The sequence below is a fragment of the Prosopis cineraria genome, unplaced genomic scaffold (genome assembly GCF_029017545.1).
Source record: "Prosopis cineraria cultivar Desert tree isolate PC_DT_omini unplaced genomic scaffold, ASM2901754v1 PC14, whole genome shotgun sequence".
Taxonomy (NCBI): Eukaryota; Viridiplantae; Streptophyta; class Magnoliopsida; order Fabales; family Fabaceae; genus Prosopis; species Prosopis cineraria.
Genome location: NW_026555345.1, coordinates 11,492,448 through 11,508,285, shown reverse-complemented (window position 1 = coordinate 11,508,285; position 15,838 = coordinate 11,492,448). Strand labels below are relative to the sequence as shown.

Here is a 15,838-nt window from a genome sequence, read left to right as displayed (position 1 = left end):
GGAAGTTGTTGAACGAGACCTTTTGTATTAAACAAGGTCTTCATATCTATAGAGCCTCTAATACAATTATTCAAATAATGAAAATAATCCAAACAAACCTAGATAAGATGGAATGATGAGATGCCAATAAACCTATAAATCATAATGCATTGAATTTGTTTAAAAGAAAATCTAGATATCCTAACTAAAATAATGAAAATAACATTAATAAAATGTCCTAATTATCTTTGTATAAAGATAAAATGACCCTGATTCAGTCTCCCAACATTAAGGCTTGGATATGACGGTAAGAAACCAAATACCTGAAAAGCTTAAGCTGCTAGATTACTGCTCAAATAGTTTTACATTAAAGAAAGACATTACAAGTTGAATTAATGAAATCACACACGCCAAATTATACCTTAAAATTCCATTACCCAAACGAAACAAAGAAATTCTGGAGATGACCTTAGGTTTCCCAATATACTATAAACATTTTTCAATAATCTTGTTTGTAGTAAGTAAATTCTAGTTGACGCCATTTACTCATTTTATTAATCAATTCCCTTTTTATCATAAAAAAGAAGGCTTTGCTAGAAAAGACAGAGATTAGAGAAATAAAAATGCAAAGCATCCTCCAAGAATGATCATGATGCCACTAGAATATGGAAAAATTGAATCCTCCAATGGCTACAACACTAGATTACAAGGATACTAGTACGTTCCATGAGTAGAAGATGAATTGCTGAATTAACCAGTTGAATTGACTCTTCAAGAGTTGTGATGATGTAACTCCGAGCTATTGAATCAGATTGAAACTGTGAAAGATGCCAACCTTGGGATGTCATGGAGAAAGGGTTACAGCCTACAGACCATGTCCACTCCTGTAATATTTAGAAATAAACCCCAAGACAATAGTTAAATTACACTAGATAGAGGAGCAAAATTCTGCAAATTGACTACTCAAGATGCACATTTAAAGGTCATCAAGCTTGCAAAACTTATGTTATTTGTATCATGCAAGGGAGGAAAATAATATAGCTTCTTAAGAGAAACTAAGAAAATACAAAAACTATAACAAATAAATAAAGAACTTAGTGTTTGGTCACTGAAAAATCAAACCAAATAGAATTAATAGAAATTGTTAGTGTTAGTACGAGGCTCATGTATACCCAAAGCAACGTCCTGTGCCATAACAATTTAAGATACTAGGTACCAACTGCACTGAACAAGAACTGAAATTGCAAAACCTAAAACAGAAATCTGGATTTTACTTGAGTAGATCCATGAAAATGCTACATAAGTTGTACAAACACGAAATTTACCTCAATTGAAGACTCATGGGCTTGACTATGAACAAGATGAAGGGGGAGCAAGCCTGCAAGATGCTCAGCAGCAGCAGCCACTGCAGCTTTTATAGGTTGCCTTCATTGTCCAGAGAAAGGATGTAAAAAGAAAAGATATTTGGACAATGATGCAAAAAGAAAAAAATATTAAATATCTGATAATAGTAATCATATCAAAAGTAAAATAGAATTCAACTTTCAATATATATATATATATTTAGTCTAATTAGTTTCATAAATAATATGACTTGAGACAATTGATATTTTATTCAGTAGCAGCACTTCTATTGCCCTTTCCCTGCCAAATAAAATACACTGCACTCTGGACAAAAGTCTGAAATACAAGGTGGATGATGCACATCCCTTAACAGCCAGAATCTGCTAGCCCAATCACCACGGCATTTCCTAAAGAGCTAAATTAATGAGCAAGTTTTAAATACACAAAAGGTAGATCCAGAATCTAACCTCAAGTTCCATAAAAGCGATTGCCCATTGCACTGTAGATGGCTTTCCCACGAAGAGTGTTCAGACTGAACAACAATAATCATGTCAGAAAGAGACCTTGCCTGATAATGTTTGTCCAGCAAAAGTGGTTCACTGTAAATGAACCAAAAAATTGGAACCTCTAAAGTGGATCTGGAATGTGCATGGCTACCTGCATTGTCCACAAATATTTAGTGAATGCCCAAAAGAGCATGCAACAAAGGGCGAAAACTTTTTTTCTGAAATGATATAGGAAACAATTCATGCATCAAACCATGTCAAACATTTGATTGGCTAGGAATGCCAGAAATCTATTAAGAGGCTAGGGAAGCACTATTGCAGCAGAACAAAGCTCATATTGTCATTCAGTAAAGAAACAGACTTGCACAAAGAAATATGCATTTGCAGCATAAGGAAAAAGGAAATGAGAAAGGAAAAATACAATGTTAGAACAGTTAAAAGCCTTCTATAGTCTTTCACTCTTTCTAAGCAAAGCATGTAGAATAAGGGTTCAAGGGTGGCTTTTATTTGGATGAGGTCCAGGAGGGGTATTTGAAGAACAGTCAGCAGTAATCAATTGAGTTGCCAGGAGAGGTAAAGAGCAAAAGGACAGAGAGGACTGGGAGACCATAAGCAGTTAGTTGGAATTTAATGGGCTTGGGAAATTCTAGCATTATCAAACCATCTAGGAGACTGTGCCACCTCTGTCTCAGCTCTATTTTTCTATTTCTCTGCTGCGTGTATGTTTGTTCATTGTTATTTTCTGGTTTGTTGTGTTTTGTCAGAACCTTATTAGGACAGTGGTTTCCTCAAAAAGTGGCATCAGATCTGGTTTCAAGTCCGCCCCCAAAGAAATGAGTATCAGATCCAGTTTCCAGTATGAGTGAAGGTGATGCTAGTTGGTAAATGCAAGAAAACTTGGAGAAAGAGATGGGTGAAATTTGAGAGAAATTGGATAATTTAGTAAACAAATCACAATAGCGAAGGATTTCATCCTGCAGGAAGTTTTTCAGAGAATAAAAGACTCTGAATTTCATTTTTCATCAAGGGAATGGCATGCTAACATATAGGCTATCAATGATTCTGTTGCAAAAAAGAACTTCTCTATTCAGTTCACCAATAAAGATATGTCATTGCGGCATTATAGGTTATGCCACCCTAACTTCACATATTTGTCCAGATTGTTTCCAAGCTCTATGAATAAAAGTACGTCTTCCATTACTTGTGATATTTGTCAAATTTCAAAGCATACCAAAAACTCCCATAAACTACATCCTCGTCAACCCTCTCAACCTTCCGCTCTTATGCATAGTGACATTTGGGGATTTGCACGCATCCCATCTTTATCCAATGCAAAATGGTTTGAAATACTTATTGACGATTATATACAATAAACTTGGGTTTTTCTCACAAAAGATAAATCTGCCTTACACCAGATTTTCATAAACTATGCTGCTGGAGTGGTGAGTTGATTTGCAAATCAACCATTAGAAGAATACACAAATGCAGTGTACAGAATTCTGCATTACTTATAGATGACTCCAGGTAGGGGGCTTTACTTTGCAAAAGGCAGTTCCAGGGAAATCAAAGTTTATAATGATGCTGATTATGGGAGTTCTCTGCCTGACAGGAGATCCACCACTAGTTATTGCACCCTTGTTTAGGGAAATATGGTAACTTGGAGAAGCAAGAAGCAAACAGTTGTATCCAGAAGTAGTGCAGAATCTGAGCTTAGATCTCTAGCACATGATGTATGCAAAGGATTGTGGTCACTCAGACTACTAAAAAAACCAAAAATTGAGCCTAACACACCTATCAAGATGAGGTGGGACAGTCGTCCACTATTGGGATGGTAAACAACCCTTATTCATCATAAAAGGACCAAGCATATAGAAATTGACAAACACTCCATCAAAGAGAAGATGGACTCAGGAATAATTGATCTAGCCCATGTTTCCTCACATGCCCAAGTGACTGATTTTTTTCACCAAGGCAATAGCAAGACCACAATTTGAAGAACTCAGGAGCAAGCTGGGAACGATGGATATCTGTTCACTAGCTTGAGGGAAAGTGTTGACGTCGCATATGGCCCATTGGGCCCAAACCTTTATCACTCTCTTTTTATCATAGGGTTTTATATTCTCTACTTTACTTAATATGTTTCTGACAGCAGCATCATAGTTTTAATATTAAGAGATCTGATTTGATTTATTTTCCAGATTTTTTGCTATTGTAGTCTCAGCCAAATCAACTAAGTTACAGTTTGTGCCTCAACTTAAATTGTATTATTCTCCTATGAATAAAATAACAGCTTTTGGCATCTAATAAGTCTACAGGAAATATAGACTAGCCCTTTCACCAACTAGATGTGAAGAACGCATTCTTGAACAAGACCTTGAAGAAGCATATATGGATATCCTAGTAGGGTTGCAAAGTTCTAAAAACTCATCAAAGATATGCAAACTTCACAAATCTTTGCATGGGTTAATGCAGTCTCCTAGAACCTGGTTTGTAAGGCTCTCCAAGTCTATGAAGCAGAGGAGTATTCTCAAGGACAACCAGATCATACATCACTCATTAAGCATAATGGTGTAAGAGTGACCATTTTAATAGTGTATTTAGGTGACATTGTTATAAAATGGAACAATGAAAGATAAGTACAAGAATCTAAAAATGTTGTAGCAACCAAGTTTGAAAAGAAGTATTTGGGACAGACGTGATACTTCCTAGGAATGGAAATAGCAAGATCGAGTAGAGGGATCAACGAATCACAAAGAAAGTAAACCCTTGATTTACAATACAGGGATGCTTGGAGCTAGGCCAACTGAGACCCCTATAGAAGCTAATTGCAATATGGAGCATAACACCAGATGGCATACCAATAGACATTGGAAGGTACCTTAGACTTGTGGCAAAGTTGATCTATTTTCCCACACGTGAACAGATATTAGTTTCCCTGTAGATGTGGTAAGCCAATTTATGAACAATCCCCAGAAAGAACAGATGGAAGCAGTTTACATGATATTGAGGTATTTGAAACTAAATCCTGGAAAAGGACTATCCTTTGAGAAAGGAAAGTCAAGAGTTATACAAATCTACACTGATGCAGATCATGAAAGATCATGCCTGGATAGGAGGTACACCACTGGTACATTAAATTTATGTGGGGAAATGAGGTTACTTGGAGGAGTAAGAAGCAGTCCATGGTTTCTAGAAGTAGTGCTGAGACTAAACATCAGCACATGGAATTTGTGAAGGGATATGGATCACCTGGGTATTAAATGAGTTAAAGCTAGATTATATGACACCCATAAAATTGTGGTGTGATAGTAAATCTGCCATTGAAAAGGTTAGAAATCTTGTACATCATGATACAAGGCATGATGAAATGGATAGACACTTCATCAAAGAAAAATTGAAGGGGGCATCATTACAGGGTTTATATTATTAAGTATGTTCTGTTTTGACTTTTGAGAATCCCTTTTAGTAGAACTGTAGAACCAAGAAGATATATCCCAGTGCTAGTTGTAGATTCTTCTCTTCCTAATAAAATTTCTTATTAAAACTCGTTTTAAAATAAAAGAGAATTTCAAGAATTTGACAAGGACCTTTAAGAGAACCATGCTCATTGAGCCTCTGCAGCTGATACTGAAGAATTGAAGAATCAAGGTAGGTGTTGATTGTCTTGCGGTAAGTCCCATTCACAAGTAATAGAGGGACAGCAGCTGCTCGCCTAGCAACAGAGAAGGCCATTGCTAAAGCAGGATCCTCTGCTAGTAACAACCTACAAACATTTTTTTACATTTATTCAAAACTTATGCAGGTTATGAAGGAAACTAACCATCCAACACCAACTAATGTATTTGAATGATTTACTACCAAAAGAAAATGTCTTAATATAGGTTCAAGAATGACTGAAAAAGGTCTTCTGGCAAACAAAATGAAGAAACAACTATAATTTTAACTGCGTACACGTGCTGGCTGAACATTGGCTTCTGAGAAGGCACCAACAATGAGGAAAGTCCTTCCATTATAGCCTTCATATCCACTGGAAGCTGTTTAATATGTCTAACTTTCTGCAGATGTGATAGCAATCGCAACATCAATGTTCTGTTAATGAATCCATTCAAAATCAATGGAATTATTTCTTACCTCTTGTGTAATGAAAAACAACTGAAAGGATATCTTCTCATAGTAATGAAAGGCGCCATCAGCAAGTGAAGGTGAAACAATATGTCTCATGGAGCCCCATAGAGTAGCACCAAGATGTGCCAGAAAAGCATCCCGGGCAACTGTGTAATTTTGAAATTCCTGCAGAGGGGAAAGACCAGGATAGAAGCTCTCTTCAAGATCTAAACATTATTGATATGACCGGCTAACAGCTCAAGAATTATTGATACTCAACTTGAATAGACGAACAAAATGGCCTACCTCTAACGTATCACTGAATAAATTCCAGCTCTCCATTCGCTTTAATGCCTCTATGGCCTTTCGCTTATGACTTTCATCATATTCTTCACCATCAAATGACTGTAGCTCATTTCTCAAATCCCGCATCCTCTCATCAAGTTCTGAAATTAATCATATTATTAAAGCAATATGATTCATCAACACTACTTGAGATGTTAAGTTATGAAATACTTTATCACAATAACAATAAAATTCTCAGGCCAAAGTAAAAACAATAAAGTTTGTGCAAGTTATTGAGAAAGGTTACTTCAATCCAAAAGTTCAAGTCATTCAATGAAGTCATGTCGTTAATATCTCTGGCACTCCCCCTGCCACGAAAGTCCTTTGCACTTTAAATGTGAATTAACCGTCAGCTCACCATACAATGCGCTGAAATTTTATTTTAATTTTGTCAATGATATAGTAAAGATGCTTACTCCTAGAATAATACTCAAAGCACCACGGTACGTGACCAAACAAATAGTGACATATCTTCTAATGGTTGAAAATACTCCCATAGAAGCCCTTTATCAGGCTTCTAATTCTGTATATTCTCCTCCTAGTCTTTGGCAATTTGATTGTACTTTATAAAGTCCTCGTAATTTATTTTGTTTTAATCAAACCCTTATAGTTTAATCTATTAGATATGTTTATTCCTAAAGGTAAAAATTATTAATTAATAATTAACTTTCCCAAAACAAAAACACTTTTGAAGTTTATAGAAAATTTGATTTAATACTTTTGGCCAAAAAAATAAAAAAGGAAGTTTGATTTAATACAATGTTTACATTTTTATTATTTTTTTTATGAACATTCTACTTGCATAAAAATTATTTAGAAGACATAACCAAATTATATAAATTACGTTATAAAAATTATGTAATTAATTATAAAGTTATATAATCTTTTAATAAAAAATATAAAAGTTCTTAATTTCATTTTTTGAAAGGAAAAATTCAAGAATTTTAACCTTCAAGAATTAAAAAAGTTAGATCAAACTATAAGAGTTTGATTGAAAACAAAATAAACTACATGAACCTAATTCAAAAATAAGGGAAATTATAAGGACCTGGAGAATATTTTTTTTCCTAAAAATTGTTTAGAAAACAAAACATAATTATATAAATAGAGTTATAAAAATTTTGCAATCAATTCTTAAGTTATATAGCCTTTTAATAAAAATATAAAAGTTCTTAATTTCTTTTTTTAGAGGAAAAATCAAGGATTTTAACCTTCAAGGATTAATAAATCTCCCAAATCAAACTATAAGGGTTTAATTAAAGAAAAATAAACAATAGAGACCGAATTCAAAATTGAATTTTTCCTATTTTATATCTGATTCTTTTGTCTCCTTTGTTTCTGCCATATTGCTTGGGAATGAATGGCAAGCGTGTTGCACATCATCCTCTATATGTATTGCTACTCTCTCTGTTGTAAATTGAATTAAAATTATTCTCCACCTTTTGTTCAGATAGGATACTTTTCATCCTCGTGTATAAATATCACGCATACTCTCTCTAGTAATTATCATAAATGAATTTCTCTCCCTTACTGTCAATATTTATAGAAGATTACCAGACAAGCCATTGAATAGGTGAATCCTCTTTTTAAAAAAAAAAAAAAACTATTACTTATTATGAAATTACAACCCACAAAATATGGAACACGACACATGCTTATATACACTAACTATTTAGTCAGACTACTTACAGCCACATGCAACACCAACAAAAAGAATTCAATCAGAATGTTTCAAATGTCATTGGAAAGTGAAATACAAACATTAAGAAAGCTAAATAAGATGAGTTCACCTTCACACAAGGCAAGCTTGGCTTTCCTTCCCTTGCAATGTTTAAAAGCAAATAGCTCATATATATCAATCTCTGCAAGAAGAATGTCTATGGCTTGATGATCTTTCTGCAGCATGCAACAAAATTACATTAATCACCATCAAATTGTCAACAAAGAAGTACATACTATGTTTGTTTGGCTGTGAAAGGGGTAGAGATTTCATTAATGGTGTTGCTATTTCACAAAGAAAGTACTCCGCAGATAAAGACAATAGAAAAGAGAAGAATATAGGAAAAAATAAAACTGAAAGAATACAATATTAAAAAAAAAAGTGAAACTTTAATAGATATAAAATTAAATTTGATGATATAGATATTCAAAGTTCAAATCTACTCCTGAGAGTAAAATCAAGAATTACACATTCTGTAGTAGAATCTCAAATCCTTAATTAAATATACATTTGAATGTTTTTAAGCTCCCAAATAAGCTTACCTGTGATCTTAATCATTAAAACCTAGCCCTTGATATTACGAACATTATCTAACAACATAGTGCAGTGCAACCTCCAGGATTCTTCGACCTACACCTCTTCATTATTCCCCTCAACCATCTATGAGCTCATCTATTGGAATAAAGATGCAGCTATCTATGATAATGATATACTACACGATTATGATACCTAGTCTGACATTGTCAATTTGAAGGATTAATATACGGATACTACCACCTATGCAAAATTGAGTCTCTTCAACATGAGTTCAAATCATTGTTGCAAGCCATGATGCAAGGCAAAGATCAGGAGAAGCATTGGGATAAATTATTTTTTATTGATGACCCTGAGCAATCTTCAACCTAAACTTAATCCCATCAGAGATCATATTATGGGAGGACCACTATAAAATATTAATTTAAATAAAACAAACTAACAAATAAGTAATAAGCAAATAGAAACAGAATGTGAATGATAGAGCTGATAGGTTCATTAAGACCTATAAGAGGAAATCAAGGGAGACTAAGAGGGCAGAAAAGGAATTCACTGCTGGTTCAAGCATTTATCCCATGGATCCTAGTAACAAGGAAAAGTAATGCCAGCCCATTCATGTTCAGGAGGCTACCTAGTGATTTAGATTGTGTTGGGGACTGTGTAAGTTACTTTTAGGAGTCCTTATTGTCTCTCAGCCATGGGGTTTCTCTCCATGGATTATTTTGTATTATGAGATAGTGAGGAGAGTCTGGCTTCTCAAAATGCCAGTGGTTAAATATTGCCCGTGATTTATGAAATGTTGCTTTTTGTGGATTTCACTTGGTATTGTAACAGGAGAATAGGGTTTTAATAGAATCAGTGGAACTCTTATAACACTGATTCTGTTTTATTTGATTCTACTAGTAAAAACCCCAATATTTCCCTCATTTATCACTTCTGTTCCTTTTTTTTTTTTTGGTGTTATTTGCTGTTATTTCAACAGGGTTCTATCAGTGAACTACAAGAAAACATTGAAACTATTGAGCAAGACTTTCAACAAAATAAAAAGGTAAACGCTAATTCAAAACCAAAGTAAATCTAATCAATAATCAAGATCTCCTAATTTAAATAAGATATCCTAATTTATCTCACTACAAGAATAAAATAATCCTACTGGTGCTTCCCCTCACATAACCAAAAAGAAAAAGGAAATCAATAGAGCTAAAGAACATTAGCATCATAGTCTAAGATTTAACCACATGAATATTCTGCTTCATATGAAATATGCAATTCTAGGTTGCCTAGTGATATAAGTTAATCCCATTGAAAAAAACGAGAATGGAAATTAAAAAACTGCAATATATAAATAAATCCACCAAATTATGCATACATCTCCAAACACAGCAAATTTCTCCTGAATAGCATCTTGCAAACGATCTTCAGCTTCTTCTTCAGAAATTTCTGCAAACCAGAGTGAATGAGAAGGAGAAAATGAGAACACCTAATACCACGCAAACAAATTTTGATCATGAGCCAAACCATGCATCAAGCACCAGATAAAGAAGATTGAGAATTTGAATTTGAAAGCAAGCAAGCTTCTTTTTTCAACCTCATAAGTTTAAGCAAACCCAAACTGGAAAAGTAGACTTGTAACATAAACTCATATTGTAAACTCATCATAGTTATCTTTCTTTTATTATGGTAAAAAAATTTATCTCTATTAATAGATACTCCCTCCGATCCTTATTATAAGATACTTTCAACCGTTTCACACATCTTAAAAAAAATTGATTTTTTTCTTAATATCATAAAAAAATGGGATATGCTTTCATTTTCACCCTTGGCTCTAAATAATGACAAAATTACATTAAATACCTTCACGTTAATCAAAAAAGAGTAAAATAGGAAAAAGTTGTTTAATTATTGCAAGGTGTGTTACATTTTGGACCAAAAAATATTTTCAGACAGTGTCCTACAAATAGGGCCAAGGGAGTAACTCTTAAAATATACATTAAAATATACAATTATATTTTATATAAAAAGTATGTACAATTATATTATATAACTGCTAAAATTTATTTAAGGGCAACTTGAATCATGTTAAAAAAAATGTTATTCTTATTTCAAAGTGTTCAACGTCAAATTTATTATAAAACTGATAAATAATTACTTAACCAAAGCTAAAATTACAAATATATATATCATAGTTTATCACACAATTTAAGTTGAACACACAAAACAAAAATGAACTTCAAATATATATATTATGATATTAAAATATAGTAGATATCAGTCAAGCTTTACAACGATTTTGCAAGCTCTTGATTCTAGCTACGAGTTACCAAAAGTTAGAATGTGAGAACATAAAGACCTACCTGAACTGATGAAATGTCAAGAGCCAGATGATTTATCACATTTATATATGAAGGGGAATGTGGATCCTAAGGATATTGAAGGATTGAAGCTTGATTCTCAAGCTTGATTCTCAACCCCCAATCAAGCTTGTTCTGCCATGTGGATCCTAGGTCATTGATCTATCTCAAGTCTCTTCTAATTCTCTGGTCACTAGGTCAATCACGAAACACTCTCTAGGGCCAGATTTAAAGAATTTATTGGCAAGTTTGGAATGCCTAACATCTGTTCCAGCTTTAAGGGGAGCAAAGACCATTGAGCTAATCACGGCCCAGCCTTTACAGGTTTAGTTGTTATGTCTTATGATTAACTATTAGAATATTTTTTATTCAAACTTCTGTATATTTGCTCAGATTTCTCTAGGATATGACCACGATTATGATATGGTTTTTTAGCAGATTATTTGCTCTGTAATTCTCTACTTATCTCTGCAACCCTAGTTTATATGAACAATAAACTAGAATTTTTGAAAATTCTTTAAGCAGTCAGCAACCCCAATATAATTCCAACATCATACTTGGAGTTTACATGTTGAAATTGTTAGAATGTTTTACATTTGTCTTTTTATTTGGCACGTAATCCATATTTTTTGGGGCATTTTAACATGCTGCAAAAACCATAGAGTCGATTTGGATTAACATTAGATAAAATTAATGCATAATTGACTTTGAATATAATTGATTATGCTTTGTGGTAATTGATTTTGAATATAACTGAAAAAACAAAATTGAAAATCAGGTAAAACCATGGCTTCATGAAAATATATCCAAACCCTAAACCCTTTATTTCAAAAAAAAAAAAACATGGTTTTGTGTTCATAATTGATATTTGATTTTGAGAAAAACAAAACTTTAGGTCCCTATACTTTGCTTGCATTTTGCTATTGATCCCTGTACTTTTTTTTAATGTTTTTGGCCCCTATACTTTTGTTTTTCATTGTTTCAGGTCCCTCTAAGGTCCTTATGCTTTGTTCATGGAGGAACCTGAAACAATGAAAGACAAAAGTAAAAGAACCAAAAACACCGAAAAAAAGTATGGGGACCAATAGCAAAACTCGAGCAAAATACAAAGACTTAAAGTTATGTTTTCCCTTGATTTTGGCATGTAATAGAGATGTTTGGATATATTTTCACAAAACTATGAACTTAGTCTTCAAAATTGATTTTGAAAGGTATCCAAACAATAAAACTCCTAGTTATAATGCACTATGGGCCCTTTGTTGCAAAAAAAAAGGGCCAACATTGTGAGGTTACTTGAACCAATCAAAGGGACTTGAGTGAGAGTAAATATAGTTATAGATGGTTGGACAGATATACAAAGAAGACCATTAATTAATTTTATGGTTGTATCTGATAGAGGTCACATAATTTTGGAAGTAATTGATGGGTCTAAGGAATATAAAGACATTTTATATAGCTAATTTGATGTGTCAAATGATTGAAGATGTCATGCCTCAAAATGTCGTGCTTATAATCACTAAAGATGTGGGTGCTTGTAAAGCTACAAGTAAACTTATTGAGGCTAGCTATCTCCACATAAAGGCAAATGAAATTGCAAATGATGAATGTCATTGAATCACTCAGGTCAAGGAAAATGCAAGGTTTATTGGAACTTTTAACATTAACTATTATGTGAGGTTGGCAATTTTTAATGAATTTGCGCCACTAAAATTAGTTGCCAAAGCTAAAACTAGATTTGCGTTAACGATTGTGATGCTCAAGAAACTCAAGCTCATCAAAACTTCTCTTTATACAATGGTTATTAGTGAAATATGGAATACATGTTGGAAAGACAATTACAGTTAAGACTCAATTGTTGATGACTCTTGGTGGGACAAGATTGATTACATACTATCATTTACAAAACAATATATAATATGCTTATCATTCATTTGATTCCTTACAAGATAGGTGAAATTCTAAGTCTCAAGAGTGGTGGCTAAACTATAGTTTCATCACCCCTTTTCTACAAGAAATTGCACTAAACTTCTTGATCAACCATGCTCAATATCTTGTTGTGAAAGAAATTATAGCACTTACCAATTTATTCACTCAATGAACAAGATAACTCCAAAAAGAGCAAAAGACTTGGTTTTTGCTCAAACGAATCCAATGTTGTTAAAGGCTCCAAGGCGAGGCGCTGAACATGGCCATGGCCTCTCATTGAAGAGCCGCGATGGGTTTGGTCACGAGCGCCTTGTGTTCTTTGCATGACCAAAAGGCACTCGCCTAATAACGCCTTGGAGTAGTAGAGAAGAGACAATCAGTAGAGAAGAGAAGATTGAGATCGACAGGGACTAGGCATTGGAGAAAGGAAGACGAGGAAGGAGGACGACGGTCGTTGGGAATAGAAGAGAAGACGATTCATCCACCGACTAGGAATTGCAATCATGAGTCACGATTTTTATAAAAATGGAAGAAGATTCACCCTTGGACTCTTGACTCATGAGCATGACTAGGCAGTGGGTATTTCAATATTTTATATCATATTTTAATAAATGTGATATAAAATATAGAAAGTTATTATATGATATAAAAAATAAGGAAACTTATATAACATAAGAAAATAGGAAAGATTTAAATTTTAAATAAGAGAAAACAATTATAGAATAGAAAAGATTTTAATTTATTATAAGAAATTATTTTTGATTGAATTTTTAAATATGACAAGAGAACACAATTTTATATGAAGGTTTAAATAAATTTATATTCATCATTTTATCTATGGTTAGTTGGCTATATATGTTTCATTTTTACATGGCAGCACCTTGCTTCATTCAAGCACGCACCTTTCTAGCACCTTGCGCCTAAGGCATTTTATAGGCTTTGTGCCTTGAGTGTGCCTTTCGCCTTTAACAACACTGAACAAATCTTTGTCTTACATCAAGAAAGAGTAAAAAGTACTTTATTAGACAAAGTAAAATGAGGGATCCTAATGGGAGACACTTGGGTGCGAGTTGATGGTGTTGAAAATCATGAAGTCACAAATTTGTCTAGATGGGCCAATTTTGGAGCAACTCATAAGAGATGCTATGAATTTCAATGAAGATGAAGATCAATTTAAATTGATCCTCATCTTTTATGACATTTCATAAGGCCTATATTTATTTCTGAATTGTTAAAAACATCTTATTTGTTAAATTGTTGACTATACATAAATGTTGTTTGTATGTGTATATTAAATTACATATGTACCCATACCCATGTCCAAAAATTTTAAAAATTGACATATTTGCCACATCATATCCTATACATGTATCCATATAGATACTTCTTAGATGATTACACATATTTTATCTCACAGCTTTAGTGTTTATCATCCTTCCCATCCTCTATTTTATTAAAAGGGCTGAAATTGTAGTTTATCTACTAGGATGATAAAAAATTAGCATTACTACCTGAAACTGCACCGATTGTTTTGTCCACATTTGGTAAACTTGCTTCTGTGCGAACACCTTCACCACCAACAGAAGGCCCCCATGAGAAAGGACCAGCGTTTAAATCAATAAATGCCCATCTGGTACGAAATAGCAACAACTGTTAACAAAAGTAAATGAACATGTATGCCTTAATTTCAGCATATGCATAAAAAGAAAAGAATTGAACCTATCCTTTCCAATCCACATATCGGTGAGGCATTCTGCATGAAAACCACTAAAGTCCCCAGATTTTAACACCGTTTCCAGCAAGAGCTTAAGGTCTTTGTGCTTCCCTTTCAATAACTTGAAATATAAGGAAAAACGTAAATGTCAAGGTAAGAGATGGGCAGGATGACCTTTCAATCAATATTTCACATAGAACTTACGTTTTCTTATTTCCACAAAGTTAATTATGAGTACATACCTGCAAAACTTTGGCTTTAGTAACATCAGTGGTGTCTTTCAGTTGATAGAACTTCCCAAACTTATCCACTGCTTCAAGCCAACTATTGTACCAATCAACCTACATACAATTGTAAGGATTTTCAGAGGGGGGGAAAAAGCAGTGAATAGCTTTTATTCATCAGACAATGGGATGATAGCAAAGGGCAGAAATGCCAATTACAGTAAGAAAAAAAAAATGAAAATAACAAGAGACCCCTAGCTTGGCAGAGAAATTTTGAGGGGAGTCCCCTCCCCTCATTTGGCTCAAAAAATTTTAGTGGCTCACCTCCCCTTGTTTGGTTAAACAAGTTTTAATGGACTTATTACCCCTCCCCTCCAAAAGTGGCGGTTTTCAGAGAAGTGACTCTTAATTACAGCCATTTTGGAAAATATTGCCCTTATAATAATTCTAAATTCCCAAATTGCCCATAAGTCTCTCCTCTTCCCTCCCCTCCCCTGCATAAAACCCTTACCCTCTCCTTCCCTCACCTCCATTCCATTAAAATCCCTCCCCCTCCCCTCTCCTCTGTTGAAGCAAACACAATGTAAATGTTAAGAAACTAATGATCAAATAGAATCTGCTCCGCCACGCAAAGAAAACAAATACTTACAATATTAGTGTCCTCAATTCTTGTATATACTCCTATAAGAAAATTAATATTGGGCCCGACAAATTACAATAATAATTTTCTTAGCTCAATGTTAGGAAAATGATGATGAAATGGAATCTGCTCTGCCACTTAAAGGAAACAAATACTTACAATATCAGTGTCCTCAGTCCTTGTCCATGAAAACATCATCATAGGATGCTTCACATACAATGGTCGTTGAATCTTAGAAAGAGCTGTAAAATAATTTATGCAGTGAATGAAAAAGGCCACTAAGCAAATGAAAGAGAAATAATTTCAGATTTCAAACTTCTGAAAACAAAATATATCAAAAAGTTCAAGAATTTCATACAAACTCTGCTCATCAAGAGGGTTTCTCTTATGAAGAATCAAGATTTCGGGGGATCCTAATGTTGATTCGTAACATAATGATTCAATACTCTGC

The 15,838-nt window shown here is 33.7% G+C and overlaps 1 protein-coding gene across 1 annotated transcript in view; it reads right to left on the bottom strand.

The window, feature by feature from the left end:
- LOC129292132 (uncharacterized) overlaps positions 1 to 15,838 on the bottom strand; it is a 45,919-nt gene that overhangs the window by 19,792 nt on the left and 10,289 nt on the right. Inside the window, exons 10-22 of the mRNA XM_054929655.1 lie at positions 15,547 to 15,629; positions 14,766 to 14,864; positions 14,529 to 14,644; positions 14,321 to 14,439; positions 9,902 to 9,972; positions 8,069 to 8,174; positions 6,240 to 6,379; positions 5,961 to 6,119; positions 5,781 to 5,884; positions 5,417 to 5,592; positions 1,791 to 1,980; positions 1,305 to 1,404; positions 695 to 863 (exon numbers count right to left, since the gene is read on the bottom strand). Coding sequence (XP_054785630.1) covers positions 695 to 863; positions 1,305 to 1,404; positions 1,791 to 1,980; positions 5,417 to 5,592; positions 5,781 to 5,884; positions 5,961 to 6,119; positions 6,240 to 6,379; positions 8,069 to 8,174; positions 9,902 to 9,972; positions 14,321 to 14,439; positions 14,529 to 14,644; positions 14,766 to 14,864; positions 15,547 to 15,629 — 1,632 coding nt within the window. The remainder of the gene's footprint in view (positions 1 to 694; positions 864 to 1,304; positions 1,405 to 1,790; positions 1,981 to 5,416; positions 5,593 to 5,780; positions 5,885 to 5,960; positions 6,120 to 6,239; positions 6,380 to 8,068; positions 8,175 to 9,901; positions 9,973 to 14,320; positions 14,440 to 14,528; positions 14,645 to 14,765; positions 14,865 to 15,546; positions 15,630 to 15,838) is intronic.